An 18,217-nucleotide genomic window follows, 5' to 3' on the forward strand; every position below is an offset into this window, starting at 1 on the left:
GATAATGAACTGCATGGCTCCGCTAAATTCTTATATGGTCCAAATGACGAGGCTATGCCAATGCTTTTTTTTTTTTGTAGTACATGAACATTCATGGAGTTGCCCCAGTTTAAGAGTTTTATCTCGAGGGGCATAACGTCACTCTCACTCTATAAGGGCAACTTGCCCCGCCCTGTTTCCGGTTGCTTATATTTACACTGAGTGACGTATGCTGAATTCCGGCCATTCACGCTCCGAGCATTTGCCAAGATGGCGACTCACATCCGAAGACTGAGAGGAGGTCAGTGACAACTTTGGCAGAGCAACATGCTAACATGCTCTTGTGATTTTCTTCCAAGCACGAGCCAACAAAATAGTGCGGCCTCGTCACGTTTTATTTCTATTTTTATCATGTTTTGAGAAGCGGGTCGGTGAAGGGGAACCCGTGGGCTCGAGGGGAGGAGTGTCTGAGGTGTGTAGATGATAGAAGCACACAATCATGTGCAAGGGTGAGGTGAGTCTGTGCGCTAGAGACACATGAATGGACAAGAGTATGGGGGAGGGAAGCATATGTGCAAGAGAGGGCAACATGAGCACAGCTGGAGGCTAAAAGCACACGTGTGACAGCGATGGGGGGGGGGGGGTACAGAAACTCAGAGGCGAGAGAGGGCACTTAAGTGCGGGTGAGAGAGTGCGACAGGGATTGCTGGGGGCAATAAGCACATGAGCGACACGTGCGCTCATGGACTGCTTCAAGAAACAAGCATTGGCACGGCCAAAAGGTCTCGCCATTTGAACCGTATACGTTTGTAGCCATGCAATGATAACATAGCACATCATTATTACACTGATATATTGGCACGTGAGCAGTCGTTGGCAATGTTGCCCCCTCCGAATGGTGGTGATCTACAATTCACATATAAAAAAAATAGGGGATGTGTGGGGAATGGGAAAAAAAAAACATGTTTTCTAAAGAGCAATAATCACCCACACACAGGGGCGGCTGGTGACATTTGAAAGTGGTGTGGCGTAAACTAATTTGCATATTGCAGCGAGCGAGCCCGAACCACCTTGCATCCATCCATACGTCATTCATGCATCCACCCATCCTGCATTCATACATCATTCATTCATGCATCCACCCATCATGCATGCATCCATCCATACATCATTCATGCATCCACCCACCTACCCACCCACCCTGCATCCATACATCATTCATGCATCCACCCACCCATCCTGCATCCATACATCATTCATTCATGCATCCACCCATCGTGCATGCATCCATCCATACATCATTCATGCATCCACCCATCCATCCACTTACCCATCCTGCATCCATACATCATTAATTCACGCATCCACCCATCATGCATGCATCCATGCATCCATGCATCCATCCATACATCATTCATGCATCCACCCACCCATCCTGCATCCATACATCATTCATTCATGCATCCACCCATCATGCATGCATCCATCCATACATCATTCATGCATCCACCCATCCTGCATCCATACATCATTCATTCATGCATCCACCCATCCATCCATCCACCCATCCACCCATCTAACCTGCATCCATCATTCATGCATCCATCCACCCAACATGCATGCATCCATCCACCCACCCATCCACCCACCCATCCACACAGTGACAGCATTAATGGCCGACAGCAAAGTTAAGGCATCAATTAGATCTCAAATAATCCCTGCGTCCTGTTGTCCAAACACCTCCACATGTCAATTCTTACCCACCAAGGGTTCAATCTAGCGTTGGAACTGTTTTATTTTCAATAGCTATTCCCATAGTTTTAGGGGAAAAAAATGAGCATCAACAAAATTACCAGAAGCCCCAGATTTAATCATTGGCTGAATCTTAATATTTGCCCTTTCTGCAAACTAACTCTATAAACAAAAACAAATGCCGCTGTGCTTTTTGCACGATTTGGGTCAAGAAGATCCGGGACACTACATAAAGAGAACTTGAAAGTGTGGCCTCAATCATTAATAGGTCTTCTCTTTTTCCACGTACTGACTTTCACTTGTATAACTTTTAATTTGGATTTCAGGTTTCATGGGACAGTCTTTTAAAAAGTAGATGATTTTACTACATGGGTCCATGGGGCTTAGTGGGCCTACGCCCCAATGGACGCACCACGCCTGCCCACACATACTTGCGAGTGAAAGCACATCCAGCACTAATATGAATTTTATTTGCATAATTACTTAAAATCATTGCTAAGTTGCAGTACATTATCAAAATGATATTAAAATACGTGTGTCACCAATATTATACAAATGTCTAATCGTATATAAAAAATTGTCATTTAAACAGCGGTTACAGACTATTTCTAAAATGTAGGTTACATTCTAAAATTCATTGGTTTAAAAATTGCGTATTAGAAAAAGTCTCTGTTCATCTGTTCTTGAGACAGAGTCAGTTGGGGGTCTTGTGAGGGCCACGCAATCCTTTCCTGGTGGGGGCTCTTCACTGTTAGTCTCCTTCTGTTACTCCTGGAGACACAACTATTGTAACCAACCGATTTTACTCTGTGCCGTTTTCAATTTGGGCCCTTTGCTTCATATTCGTAATTTTGGCCTGGTCAGAGGGCTTCGTGTTGGACTGGAGCAGGGCCACTTCATCAGCACATTTATCCTATGCCTTAAAAACATTGGTTTTAACAATCTACATCAGTGTAGCAGTAATGTCGGGCAGCAACATATCAGGTGAACCAACTTTTCTGCTCTATAGTTGCACAGCCTGCATCTGAGTATGTTGCTGAAAGATTTCCAGCCGGGGTTCTGTTCTTTTATTGGCAAGGGGACTAGGCGTACCCATTGAATTTCTTTCAAGCATTACTTTCCTAGGGCGTTGTTCATGTATGGCTGAATTTTGTGCGACTCATATGCTTTGGCTAGGCCGATCAACGCTCTGATGGCCTTCAGTTTCACTATATCTTCACTCTTTGATATCTGGGTGGTTTGATTATTTAGCTCCCTCTTTATTGCATGATAGTTTAGTTCTTCTTGGGCCAGGACGCTGTGGCTAAGCCCAGCTCCGCCATTGTCTCTAGACAGTACTTCTGCCATGAGTTTGGTGCCGTCTCAAATATTGTTCTCAATACCTCCTTAAGGGATCCTTCTTGGGCTTTTACTGTCTTGAACCAGAATTTAACCAGTGTGCTCCTGCATTCATATTTTTGTTGTACAAGGCCAAACTTAAGCCGAATCAGGGTGTTTTGTGTATACTTGGGGAGCCTAAAAAGCCTTCTGTAACACTGGCACTGGGATTTTTCCATAATCTTTTCCATCTTTACTGGGAATGCATGTGATGCGTACCCAGCAACAGTGAAGAGTTTAGATTTTGTTAATCTCCTGATAGGTTTCGTGGTAGGGCTGTGTAGTTTACCTTGAAGTTTGCACAGAGCATAGATGATGGCTTGTATTTTGGCTTGAGTCTTGGCATGGTGCAAGGTTGCCTTACCTTTGTCATTTAGCCATGCTCCTAGGTAGTGGTATGCTCTTTCTGTGGCTATGTTCTTACTGTATACACAAGAAGAGGGGGAGATGGACACAACCTTACCTCTTCCTCCTCCAAGACGATATATATACAAAAAAAGAGGTAAGGTGAATACCAGTCTATAAGTTTTAAGTATGTATGAAGTTATGTTAGGAGCACAATCACTTTGTAAAAACTGTCCTTAACCACAATAAATTGTGGTATGCTTCATCATAGGGCTGCTACTAAACGCCTCTGCGCAGACCAACGCTAGTGGCGAACCAATAGGGAGGGGTACACAATACCAACAATAAGAAACAGGAAAAGAAAAGGATCCTAAATAGGTGCAGGCAAATAGTCAGTTTTAACACTAAGAGATATTGTCATAACAATTTTATTCATGGATTCCCTTGTCCGGTATAAAAAAGGTATAAGAATACCCTCAGATGGTGGTGGCGGCGTGAGTGAATTATGCACTCCCCATCCCTCCGTTCTGCATAGAAGTCAACATGTTTCTGCTGGATTCCGTTTCCCTTCCTGCATTCATCAGGACAAACAGGATCCCTATGCTACTTTTCCAGTTGTTATAAATCCCCCTTGGAATTTACACTGTACTAAGTATTACTCCACCTGTAAGTCTGGAGCAGTCCAGTCCACTTACTTATCAAATGACATCTGTAAGTGGAGAAAATAAAAACAGTGATAGCAATCTGTACAGTGGTATACCAACACATACAAAAATTCAATAATGCAAGTGAAAACATGGTGCTCTCAGTGCTAACTTCATAAAAGCAACCCATTTGGTGCGACTAGGGTGCTCTATGAATCATAAATAACACACCCTTAAAATGGGCAAACAATGTCCCTCCCGCTTTAATCAGGAATACCTATTGTAAGTTTCTCATACCTAAAACTTAAATAGCGATGCTAGGGTGAACACCTCTGTAAAGACAAGGTGTGGTGGGGCAACGTGCCCCACGCCGTACTCATAGTTTTAGAAGTATTGTAGAAGCTCTGTCATTTTATGTCATAAAAGAATCCCTTTGGGCACCTTAATTAAGAGACGCCAATTCTTTCGACCACGTACACAGATATAACTAAAACATAAAAATCGAACTATTGAAGCAATGTCAGAATTATAAAAACATAACTCTATAACAACAAATTCAGTTTGCACAGTTTATTCAGGTATCTTTTAAAAAAAGACCAGTTAAAATAGAAACATAATTAAAATTGGGAACACAGGCAATATATAAAGGAACAAAATATATACAAAAAACCATAAACACTTCCTATTGCTAAAATGGGAGGTACAACATAAGAATTAATATTCCGCAGCTGTCGGAATAATCCTTAATCAGTGTGCAATGTACTTGTCCCTTTATTTCAACGCGTTTCAACGGACAAATGTATTATAGCCGCCTTCATCAGGAATATATTAGCTGTCTTCCCAAAGACCTCTGAAATTAAAACAGTTTGTTTTAGATTCCAGAGAAATAACAATTAAAAATTAAAAACCTGCACAAACAAAGTAAATTAGAGTTAAGAGTTATCTACACATTGCTCCTGAAATAATTACACATAGCAAGACATTAATACTAATCATATAATCTGACACAACAATACTTTTAGACAGTACATATATCAACATGTGAACAAACATCTATAATATAGAAACAGCACCTAAAAAAGTTGCAAAAATTAAAACCGTTGCGATAATCATTTCCGATAGAGTGTCCATATGGACAAACCAAAATCTTCATGCAATTCATTGAAAGATATACAATCAGATACCATATATGTAAATCTCAACACTTTAGTTTGGTTCATACTGGCTGATGGGTAATATCAACAGGGCAGTAAACTGATCCCACGCTTAAAGGAAAAACTCCATTCCCACACATACCTTAAAAGCAAAACTGCCTTAACGTAAGGTGTTTAAAGCCTCCTTTCTTGATAAAAAGACCACGAACGATGTAACACCAGGTTACTAATTAGGTTTCACAAGGGTGTCTGTAACACATAATACAAAGGGCATACGTATATACATTAGCCCTTCTCCTGAATAAAAAGATCTCCAGAATTTTCTGTATATATACCTCAATCGGATTTCCACAAAATTTCTTTCAAAATATTCTCAGCCACAATCAAATAGATATGGAAAGCTGAAAAAGCAAGGGAGAATAGGAATTGGATAACAATATCTTAATCCCAGTTGTCATTCCTAAAACTGCGACTAGAGATGCAATACTTACATCCTTATCGCAAATTGCTACTTGGTATTAGTGTCCAGAAATACGTAGCCTAAGCGTAGTCTGTGGTTCTATAAAAATTTGAACCTGTAAGACAGATATACAAATATACCCTTAGTTCACTAGACATGCCACAATGAATCCCAGCGTTTACATAGGGCCCGATACCAATACTCACTTTAAAAAGTGTAGCAATACGATAAATGTGCACGTGGTACGTCGGCCATATGGAAAAAAGATGGCGTTTTACATGTATTTACACACGTCTCATCGTTCGCAATCTACAAAGAATTTAGAGATAAACAGAGGACACACGTTAGTATCACTCTTGTATGTCGCTCATGTTACTAGATAATAGGGGAACTAAGGCCGCTATACTTACACAGATAATTTTCGACTGACGGAGTCTGTGCTTGGAAGATGGAGAGCTCTATCCAGCCAGTCAGTTGTAATGGGTCCGCATTCTCTCCACCAAATGTAGAAGCTCAGTCATTTAACTGTGAAAATAAAAGATCAATAGCAATCACTGAAATAAACAATTCGCTCTCAGCACATTTGTTAGCAAGGTTTATTGGGAACCCAATCAGAATGCAATCATATATACGTGCACACGGAGACCTCAGCAAAGCTCACTGAGTGCTCAATTGGTATGACAGTGCAGAGACATTTTATAGGTATAAGCCCCCACAGGATGGGCATCATAGCATACGTAATCTGGATCAGACTATGTCCTGCTGGACCAATCGGTGAAGTGCAAATGTGGTGTGATACCCTTTTAAGGCTCGAAATATGTCTATACCATGGTGTTGCTGCCCACGTGTCCTCTACAAGAGCAGATTTGGGTTTTCCCCTAAAGGTGAAATCTGTACCTCTGGTATACCTGGACTTGGCACGTACTTGACCGGCCAGGCCTGCAGGTCATGTCGACATGATTTACTTATAATGTGAGGTTTTGCAATAGCTAGCTGGAAGCTGGCATGTTTGTTCTCGGAAAGCCTTGCGTTGCTTGCACGTTGCATCTGACTGACACACAAAATGGAGCGTGCGACCATTTTGTGGATTTCTGCTGGTGTCTTTCTTTAGTAGCTAAAAGAAGACTATAGGCCTGAAAACATATTTATTTGGTATCATAGAAATGTCCGCTTCGTCATCCCCAAATCTGATACTAAATCATATGTTAATCAGAAGTCATCCATCCTTATCATCTCCTGTCCCTCATCCTTATGGTTGTGGCGTATTGTATTGCCTTTCCTGGATAGGCAGCGGTCACAGGAGATGGAAATTACTGTACAACAAACTGGGCATATTTTGATCAGGAGGCATAGTGTCAAAAAGGCTGCTACCACTATTATAACTGCCTTAAGTATCCAGAACCCCATTCTGTGAACCAGTTCATCACATCTTCCCATAGGCCACCTGTGTGTATACTGTGGGCCTCATCTCTAATGTCTTTAATCTTTTTTTATAGCTTTGATTATATTCCCACTGTTATCCGGAATAAATACACAGCATTGGCTCTGAGCCGGGGAAGATGTCTCATAGAGGACGGAACAGACTCCTTCTTCCTTGGCCAGAATGATATCGAGGGCAATCCTGTTTTGGACCACGACTGCCCTCATGGAGGTAAGTATCTCTGTTATATTTCCTAAGGCATCAGTGGTAGAGTCCGCTAGATTCTCAATCATCCTGGATAACTGGTGTATCCTTTCTGAGGTATAGATATTGCCTAGTACTGGGATAATTGCCCCAACACCTGTTGGCATGTGGTCTACCCATGCAGCTGTTCTCTTGGCCCTAACTAGTGTCAGCTCTTTCTTCTCTGCTGGCACTAATTTTGTGAAGTGGGTCATCTGCGGGATGATGGATGCTAGGTAGCAACTCCCATACCATCCTGGGGGCAGGTAGAAGTATGCCCATGGACCACAGACAAAGAAAAGGCCCCTGTAACCTACTAGACCTGGTGACTGCTCGTCACGACTCCTAACTCGAGTTAGTCTGGTTGTATGGTTACAGCTGCTCGTCCCCCTGTAAATCTGGGGGACTGCCTTGGTGGGTAGTATGCCTTTTATCCTGTTTATCCTGCCCTCACAATCAAACAAACCTTGCTCCCCTTTAGCCACTTCTTCGAAGGTGCAACCAAATGAAATGCATTCCTTCCAGTTGTCTTTGGACAGCAGTTCCGAAAAAGTGCATGTTCTGGTAGCTCCTTTCGGCAAAACCGGTATTCTTTTTGGTGTTACCATTTCATCCCTGAGGATGCAGGAGGGGGCTTGTTAGACGGGACCTGGAGGGTCGGCCGAGGACAAGGGGAGAGGCCTCCGGGGAGAGCCGTCTCCTAGCGATCGTACAGACAAGTAACTTCCCCCCCACAGATGGACACCACACAAAGATAAGGTTTAACGCTTTTTATATGTAGTTCTTGAAGTAAGGCAAGGCGGTACAGTGAGATCAGGATACGAGGATCCTCTCAATTCTAGTCTCTGGAAGGGAAAGGGGGTAGCTCGACAGTCTTGTTACCAATCTGGCATGGAGGTGGAATGATGATAGCTCACAATCCTCGAGCTCGGCGTTCTGGAAGGTCGGGCCGCGGCAGCGCCAGCAGGTCCCGAGGAGGTCGTAGATAGCAACGGGCCGCGGCAGCGCCAGCAGGTCCCGACGAAGATGGTGGTTGCAAGGGGGCCGCGGCAGCGCCAGCAGGTCCCGACGAGGACGTAGGTTGCAGAAGGCCGCGGCAGCGCCAGCAGGTCCCTACGAGGATGAAGGTTGCAGAAGGCCGCGGCAGCGCCAGCAGGCAGGACGACAGTTCACAAGGCAGGGCTGCGGCAGCGCCAGCAGTCCGTCAAGGATGAGTTCTTCACAGTGTCTCTCGACTCCAGGATACAACTGCCTTCCTGCTCTGGAGCTGCCTCAGTTATAGGTCTGGCGTCCTTTGATGTCCGGACCCTCGCGCTTGGAGGTCGGGAGGTCCGGGATGAGGGAGTCCAGACACCCAGCAGGGGGGTGGAGCCAGCGCCCTGGGAGGCTGGGGGCGATCGGCACCTGGCGGGGGAGAGCCATCGACACTCCTCTCTCCCATTGACCTGCCAAGTGGTCCGTTCACCTCCTGGGTGGATGGTGGTGCCGGGATGTCGGGGCCTGGCCAGGCCCAGGGTTGGGGTCGAGCTGAGGCCACGCGGCCTCGTGGTGCAGTGTCCAAGATGGCGGCTGGGCCCGGGCAATGGTGCTGACGGTGGCCCGGGCCAGTGACACAGAGATGTTCGAGGGCAGGCGTCCCGTAGGGGACAGGTTGCGGGTTGCTTCTGTGGGTAGCACATGGAGAGCCGGTGTTCGGGCTCCGTCATGCGGGGAGGGAGCGAGCCCTTCCTGGGGCCTGTCCAACAGGGCTGAAACTTCCCCTACCCTCAACCTTGGTATTTTCAAGTGGCCTGTTTCTATGTCATCCCAGCCTGCTCGCCCTTTCCATTTCTCATTCCTAGAAGCCTTGTCAAATCCTTTTAGCAGTCTCCCTTAGTTGGCTGCATATTCATACAAGGGATCCTCTTAGATCTGAGAGGAGGGCCTTTTGTTCTTCTGCTATAGCTATAGCCATTACTACCGCTGGGATCAGCAGTCAGTATTTCAGATGAGGTCATACCTATCGATACTGACACAGACATGCTGTGTTGACTTTGTAACATGTCATGCAATAAGACACAGCCTACATATTTAAATACTGGCAGCACGTGGTACTTCAAACTATGTGTGGCATCTGTGGGCAGGTGTGTGCAAACATAGCAGTCTGGTATATTCAACATTGTCACATACAGTTTCAGCATTTCTATATACTGGTTTCCTTCATATGTATCCCACAATCCTTCTTGGTCCCCTTTATTCACATCCACCCCCACATCAGTAATGTTCGTTGTTATATTCTGTTCATAGTCTCTTGGGGGTTTTGTTGGCTCAGTTCCATCACTACCATCCCACACCCTTCCATTAAGATGTGGTATTTCAAGCTCAGCAGAATACATTATTATTATTGCTGTTACTATTATTGCTGGTATTGGTAACAATATTGCAAGAATCACTGCTCTCCAGTTACATGTGTGTCTTTCAGTGTACTGCATGACTCTGTACAAACCTTGGCCTTCCCTATGCTATGCAATCTTTTTGTGAATAGGCCCTAAGTTTATTCTTGGTCCACTCGGGCTTGTGAATAGGCCCTAATTTGTTCTTCTTCCTCTTGGCGCTATGCTAACTGTCCCTTAGAGTCAAGCATTTAACCACTGCTCTTCTCTTGTTTTTAATATCTCGAATAGGTCTAGGACCCGTGACCTCTGTTGCAAAAACGGCACAATGGAGAATGCTCTAAGTTTTGAATAATGCTAGAACCAGTACTTTCTATCGCAAAAATGGCACCATTGAGAATGTCAAAACGTAGATCTGTTAATTCTTGCTCAGGGACTTGCTCAGGGCCCGTTGGAAAGGCAATCTCATTAAAAATTAATCTTATTAGCTCACTGAGCAATAGTGGCCTCGGGACAAATAATGTTAAAGTTGCAGTTATGTCTCTTCCTGGGCACAAAATAGTTAATTGTGTCCGCAGGCTTGTATTGACACAGATCGAAGTCTATTTGTCCGTGGCCTTTGCATTTAGCAAGCAGTCCGTTAATTATTAATCCACTTCTTCAGCTTTCTGTTTGCTGGAGGAGCGAAGGTTATATCCTCGGTTAGGCTCTGCTGCTGGTATGTGAATCGGTGGGATCCGTTCTCCGTCCCCGGGGGTCACTTTTTTCATGTGGGACGCGTGGATCCACGAAGTTAGACCATCACATTTCACTGCTGTAGCCGTTGTAAGAATGACCTGCATTGGCCCCCTCCATCTGGGCTGCAAACAATTCCTCCGTGTGTGGGCCTTTACCCAAATCCAGTCCCCGGGTAGCAGATCGTGGGCTGGTGGCGTTGCGGCCTCTTGAAGGGACTACAGCACCTGACAATGGAGGTAATGTTAAATATCGGTTAACTTCTTACAGTAACACAATAATAAGTCATCCGTTACTGACAGGGGGGCTGTTGACATATGTTCAGGTATGTGCATTGGCCTTCCAAATACTATGTCATGTGGGCTCAGCTTTGTTACTCTGTCTGGTGTACATCTCATTGCTAGAAGCGCTAAAGGCAGCGCATCTACCCATGAGAGGTCTGTTGATGCACACATTTTAGCTATCTTATTTTTCAAAACTCCATTCTTCCTTTCGACAGCGCCTGCTGCTGGTGGGTAGTAAGCACAATGCTATTTTTGTTTTATGGCCAATCCCTTGCATAGTCCCTTTATAACATTGGAAATTAATGCAGGCCCATTGTCGGACGCCAGGAGGGAGGGTACCCCAAACCTTGGCAGTATCTCCTTCATTAGGCACTTGGCCACGCTCTGTGCATTACAATGTTTGGTGGGGTAGGCCTCTGTCCATTTGCTAAACATATAGACAATGACCAAAACATATTTATATGACTGGGTGGGGGGCTTGTCTATAAAATCAAGCTGAAGGCTTTCAAATGGCCCATGGGGAGGTGGGAAGTGGCCAGGCGCAGTTGGGGTACCTTTTCCGGTGTTATATTGGGCACAGACATAACACTGCTTGCACAGCCTTTCTGCTGTCAGGCGGAAATTTGAGTTATACCAACACTGGGAAAACAATCTGATCATGCCATCACGTCCTACATGTGAGGGCCCATGGAACAGTCTGCTCATTGAAGGGAACATGGTGGAAGCCAAGCATATCCTGCCATTAGGCCCTACCCAAAGTCCCTCCTTTGTTTGTGTGCACCCTTGTTGCTCCCACTCCTCTTTTTCCTGGTTAGCTGTATTCCTCTGAATATGAATTGGGTCAAAATGTAGTGAACCACTATCCTCTTTTGTGTCTGCCCTGTTGTCTACTAATTGTACCATAGCTCGCTGGCAGCCTGTAAGTGCTATTCTCTTCGCCTCTTGGTCAATGAAAGCATTGCCTCTGGAAATGGGGTCTTTTGATGAGGTGTGAGCAGCACATTTTATAATAGCCACTTTGAAAGGTAGTAGCAGAGCTTGGAGGAGGTCATAAATCAATTGTGCATGCTGTATCTGCTGGCCTGCTGATGTAAGGAACCTCTTCATTGCCCATAGCTGGCCAAAGTCGTGGACCACCCCAAAGGCATACTGGCTGTCCATGTATATATTCACTTTCTTTCCTTCAGCCCACGCACATGCCCGTGTAAGTGCCACGAGTTCGGCTGCCTGTGCACTCTTTGCTGCTGTCAGCCTTCCCCCCTCCAATAATTTAGTAGCTGTGCCCACCACATAAGATGCTTGTAATACTCCTGTGTCATCCCTTAAGCATGACCCATCTACGAATAAATCTCCTTGAGCATCTGGGAGTGGTGTATCTTTAAGGTCTGGGCGTATCTTAGTATGCCTATCTATGGCCAAGGCACAATCATGAAAGGAATCATCTGAATCAAAATCCTCCAGCTCATGTTCAGTTGGTAACAAGCATGCAGGGTTCAAAGTGTTACATCCCTTGATGATAATGTGCGGTGTCAAGAGTACCAACTCATACCTGGTGAGGTGCTGTGTCTTAGTGGATGTGAGAAGTGTGTCCACGGCATGTGGAACGTGTAGTACTAGTGTGTGTCCTAAAACTATGTTGTCTGACTGTTCCACGGCAAGTGCTGCAGCTGCCACTGCTTTCAGACACGGTGGGAGCCCTGAAGCCACTGGGTCTAACGTGGCAGAGTAATATGCCACGGGCGGTAGAAAGCTCCATGTTTCTGAGCCAAAACCCCATTGAACAACCACCCTTCTCGTGGCAAAACAAGTGAAAATCTTTGCTATAATCTGGTATGCCTAGTGCTGGTGCTCCCTTCAATCCTCTTTTCAGCTCATTGAAGGCTTTCTCACATTCTTGTGACCAGGGTACAGTGTCAGGTATGCCTTTGTGTGTTAGTGCCTGTAGGGGTTTCGCAATGAGAGAGAAATTCGGTATCCAGTGATGACAATATCCTGCAACCCCTAGGAACGCCCTAACTTCCTTCTGAGTTCGGGGTTTGGGAAAATGTGTTATTGTCGAGATTCTGTCTGGCAACAGTTTTCTTGTTCCTTCTGTTAACTCATGGCCTAAGTACTTCACAGAGGTGAGGCAAAACTGTAACTTCTTTGGGGAGACTTTGTATCCCTTTAGTGCTAAGTGGCATAGGACAGCGATGGTGTCCTTTACACAAGCCTCCTTTGAAGGCGAGGCCAATAGCAAATCGTCAATATACTGTATAAGTGTGGACCCCTCCTTCAGTACCAGGGAGTCTAAATCTGTTTTTAAGGCATGTGTGAAAATGGATGGTGACTCTGTATAGCACTGCACCAGCCTTGTCCAACAAAACCTCTTCTGTCTAAAACTAAAGGAGAAGAAATGTTGGCTTTCAGGGTGCAAGGGGATGGTAAAGAAGGCGGAGCTAAGATCCATCAGTGTGAAGGTGGTAGCTGACACTGGTATATTAGATAATATTGTTGCTGGGTTTGGGACCACTGGGAAAGATGGCAACACCTTATTTTGTTCAATTCTCTCAAGTCTTGGGTGAATCTGTAGACAGGGGCCCCGTTCGGGCCCTTGGAGGCTTTCTTCACTGGGAGAATCGAGATGTTACATTGACTGTATTGAATCTCTCTTAAAGTTCCTTGCTTCAGGAGGTCTTGTATCACTGGTGCGATGCCTTCCTCCCCCTCTTTGGAGATCTTGTATTGTGGCACTCTTGCCCCTGGCTTCAGTTTTATCTGTACCGGTGGGTAGTTCAATACCCGCCCTACGTCATTGACACTTGTTGCCCAGACTTCAGGCGGCACACAATGGCGTAGTTCTGGTGGTATTTTGGGGTCTGTGCATTTCATGAAGGCTTGTACCATAAGGCCATTTGCCTTGCTCTCCAGAAGGACTCCTGCTGGTGAGCAGTGTATGGTGCATTTCAATTTGCATAACTAATCTCTCCCCAGCAAATTCACGGGGCAAAACCTGCTAAAAATAAACTGGTGGTGCACTGTTATTGTGCCTACTACAAACTGTAGTGGCTCAGTAAGGTATTCTGTAATAGGTTGGCCAGTCATGCCTACTGCGGTTATCGTAGTCCTAGAAAGTGGAGCTTTGGGCGTTGTTAGTGCCTTCAGCCTTGATCTTTGAGCCCCTGTGTCAATTAGAAATGGAACAACCCTGCCCAATATCTCTCCCTCTACATATGGTCCGATTGATCTACTGCTATTGCTGGTGCTATCACGCAGTTTCCCACTTTCAGGCATCCCTAGAATGATGCTGGGGGTGGGGTGGGGGCCAGTCAGTCGTTACTGGAGTCCACCCTTCCCCCCCCCTGCCCATTGCTGCTGGGACTCATTTTCCTGTTTCGGGTTGTCTCGGTACCCTGTGTGCCGAGTGTAGTTGGTGTGCTGGTGTCTGCCCTCTTGCCCGCTGTTGTTTGTACCTACTGTCCTCATTTCTTTTCTTCAATATTGGGCAATCTGCTTTCCAATGATTGGGGTCCTTACAATAGAAGCATGCTGTTCCTTGTGGTGGCAGGGAGGTTGATCTGCGGGGTAAGGAAGGTGTCCTGCCGGTCTGCTGTTTTCCTCGCCTCGTGCCCCTCCTCTGTTTCTTTCCCTTCCTCTGTTATTGCTGTAAAACCGTTCTTGTGCTACCATTAGCCTCACTTTTTCTTTCTTTAAGTTTTCTGTCTCCATCGCCTGCGCGCTAGACTGGAAATCTGCGCAGTATTTTGTCGCTGAGAGCACTTTCTCTATTGGCTCTTGTTGCCAGCAGACAAAAGAAGTCCAAGTGTGTTCTGATAGGTGGTGTGAGGCCTTGTACAAATGTAGTTACCAGGGCTGGCATCGCATCTCCCATAGGGTTTTTAAATCCACTGTTCTGCCTATATACTTGCAGGAGGCAGTCAAAGTATGTATTCACACTTTCATCTTTCTCCTGTTTAGTACTTGTAATTTTGCTCCAATCAACCCTATCTTTAGGTACCTTCTCCTTCAAGTGTTCCAGCACTTTTTTGTATAACTTATCTACTTCTGGGCCTGGCGTCCCTCCTTTGCCCGTCCTTGGTTCCACATCTGGCCAATCAATCCTTCTTTTACAATCTTTCCAAAGGTCCTTTGGGATGATGATATTGAATAACGTGCCGAGGTCTCTCCATAGTAAACCTCCTAACGCTGCCATTCTACTAAGCTCTTCATACCATTTTCGCGGTTCTTCTTAGCCTGGGAAAGTCTCAGCTGAAACTGCTAATGTCCTGCCTTGACCATGGGACATAAACATATGCTAAATCGTTTGGCGCGCTGCCAGGTGGTGGCAGTATCTCTCGTAGGGGCATGATAATTGATGGGACCTCTGTTGTGGTAGAGTTGCCTGTTGTGTTGGCTGAGGTGATGGAATGGGCAAGAGAGTGAGCTACGTCAATTACTGCACTTGTGTGTATTAGCTGCTTCCATTGTTGTAATTTATCTATAGCATATTTAAGCGTGTCCTGCAACTTAGACTCCTCCCATGTTATTAAATCTGAGTCTGTGAATCCGAACTTCCCTACATCCCAATCATATTTTTCTGGTAGTTGGGCACGACTACCTGTGGTTGTCTGGGTGTCGGCTTGCTTAGCATATGCTAAGTGGGCCTGGGGTGCTTTGTTCATTAGCTCTGCTCGTGCTAAGGACAGTGTTTTCTCTAAGTACCTCCTATTCTGTGATTGTATAAAGGAGTCCACTGTTAGTGAGCCCTCCACGAGCCGCTGTAGTAGCGCTTGACAATTTAAAGAATCGCTCTTTAACATCAATTTTGGTGACTTTGGATTGGACGCAGAAGCTCCTCCCACCATTCCCCCTAAACTGCCTCTTCTTTTGCTCTCTGGAGCTGACTCTGTTTCTGCCAAACACTGCTCTAGTGTTGAAATGTCGTGTTCTGTGTGATGGACATATGTAAATGCATCCCATATTAGTGAGTGCCACTGTTGCTGGCTGAATGAGTCCTCCTGTGATTCATCCTCAAATAATTGCTGCCATGGTCTGTCTATTAGTTTAGGTGTTTTAACCTGTTTCTTAACACATTCTTTGTGAATACTGTGTTTCTTCTCGTTGTAGTCTCGTCTAGTCTGAAGTGGCTTTGACCGCTGTTTCTCTCATTACTTTCAGAGTACCCAGGTCTTGGATAGACTCCAATTCCGGTCTCGCAACCTTATCTTTCAATGCTCTGCGTACAAAGGTTATGGCTGCCTCTCGTTCCCCGGGAGTTAGCTCAGTGTGTTCTGGCTCAGGTACATGCAGCGGTGAATCACCACCCAGGCATCCCAAGAGATTATCTTCTAAGAGTTGGTCTTCCACCCCTGCCCCACCTTCTACCATCTCTTCTTCTTTAACTTGGACGCATGGGAATGCGCCTACTGTGTCTAGCTGATCTTTTCTCCATCTGCCCTCCAGTTTTGCCTGTAATAATTTCTTTTTAATTCCCATAAGTACACTGTGGACCTTTTGATTTGACTGCGCTTGTTGAACGCATCTCGCTTAACACAAAGTCCCAATTATAGAAAGCCTCCCACTCCAAACTTCTAATCTTCTTTACCTTTAAATTTAACATCTGGCGCAAGTATGACAATTTTGCCATGTCATATGTGCCATTATATGGGAACTGGAGATCCGGGTTTTTAGATGTGAGATCATGCCACTTGTGTGTGTACATAATTGAGCTTAAGCCTCTTTTTATACCCACATTATATGCAAGTGAGTTCTTGGGTGGGGCTGGCTGAGCCCTATCTAAATTCTTTTTACTACTGCTGTTTCCCATGGTTGGATTGTGTGTAGCAGCTAGTCCTAAACGCCTTACAAATAACTGTTCAAGTATACCAGACAGATGGGTTGCAGGGTAGACTTCAACACGGTAACATGCGACACAATAGGTTGACAGAAATACTTCACATATATATTTCAGCCGTACAGTATTTGCAAGAGGGCAACAAGAAAGCCATACGTCAATCACCCCAACAGGTCATGTAGTGCCAATTCACCAAAGCTGTTTCACAAGGAAGAAAGAAGCCAGATCCTGGTTGTTTGTTGAGCCTTGATGGCCTGTGAAATGAGTAAGATAGGAAACCAGACCCTGTCTGTGGCTGTGCCACAGGGTGCTGACATTCAACAATAGAGCCAGAGTGGTGAATTGCTTTGTGCAGTTCAGACAATCACGTAAAACATCTAGGACAGATACTGGGGATCCTACGCGGCAGCGCTGTAGAAAAAACCTTTTGTGCAGAGAGTTTTGAAATTTAGAGAGGTGCACTTTAATCGGTCTTTCCAGCCAGTCCCTTTCAGAGGCCAGAGGGTATTATGGGCGGGAGTACTTATTTGGCAACGTTGGTAACTGGGTGTGTGAGGTGAAGGTTTTTTATCAGATTTCCGCCAAGTAACGTTCTAATACCCAGATTAAATGAATAAGCTGGCAAAGGTAACCTAGAACCTAGCACCAAGCAAAAATACTCCACATACCTAGCAATATTTGGCCTCTACATAGGCCAAGCACATCACAAGTACACAATAAAAAAATGCAATGAAACCTATAATGATGGAGAAAAGAAACACTGGTGTACCAAGCGTCACACCCCCCTCTTTGTGCCGAGGAGAACCCCTAGGCACGAACCTAGAACCACTCTGGCCCCTAGGTGGACGTCTCCAGGTGGAGGCGGAACCCAGGCAGGGCGACGGGCGCCAGCCAGAGAGCCAGGAGCGCCGGGGGTGTTCCTCATAAATGCCCAAATATTTGGCCAGCGGTGCGGTGGCGATGGTGCTGGACCCAGATCAGAGCTCATGAGGACCAAACAAAGTATAATCGATAAATACACAATAGACAAGAAAACCTGGCCGCTAATCCAGCCACCCGTATCGCGATACCTAACAGGCACATACACTAGGTGCCAATCTGGGGAGCAAAACTGCCACGTCCTAAAACGGCGTACTACCTGCTACCACCCACAGGGGAGCAAAAACTGCCACAGCTCAACAATGAGGGGCCAACTGCTACAACCCAATACTGCAGGATGAAAATCCCCCCCCCAAGTGTACTCACCGGGCCTCGTCCAGTCTGTTAGAGCATACCGACGTCCGCTGCAGCCAAGGGCGTCCTGCACTCCCAGCGGCCGGTGACTCTCTGCTGGGGTGTTGCAGACCTTCGCCCGCAATGGCAGGCCAAGGGCCTACTGATACCGAAATCACCAAAGAGTTACTGCCGGCCAGGAATCCTGCAGAAGCTTGCCGTCACCAGCCCGCCAGGGAACGCAGGAGACCAAGGCCAAACCCTACAGAACAAAAAAAGTATGTGAGAAAAGGCAGCGGACTTCAGGTAGCAATGACCAAGGCGAACACACGCCCGTGGCACAGAAACTAAGAAAGGTCAACAGCACAGAGGGCGAGAGAAAGAGAGAGTCGCCTCCGCGGCAGTGT

At 45.7% G+C, this 18,217-nt stretch overlaps 1 protein-coding gene across 1 annotated transcript in view; it reads left to right on the top strand.

The window, feature by feature from the left end:
- Nucleotides 1-216: 216 nt before the first annotated feature.
- Nucleotides 217-18,217, top strand: part of MRPL1 (mitochondrial ribosomal protein L1) — a 641,951-nt gene continuing 623,950 nt past the window's right edge. Inside the window, exon 1 of the mRNA XM_086961813.1 lies at nucleotides 217-280. Within this exon, the coding sequence (XP_086817939.1) occupies nucleotides 250-280 (31 nt within the window). The 5' untranslated portion in view covers nucleotides 217-249. The remainder of the gene's footprint in view (nucleotides 281-18,217) is intronic.

This window comes from Lissotriton vulgaris, chromosome 3_1 (assembly GCF_964263255.1).
Source record: "Lissotriton vulgaris chromosome 3_1, aLisVul1.2, whole genome shotgun sequence".
Classification (NCBI taxonomy): domain Eukaryota; kingdom Metazoa; phylum Chordata; class Amphibia; order Caudata; family Salamandridae; genus Lissotriton; species Lissotriton vulgaris.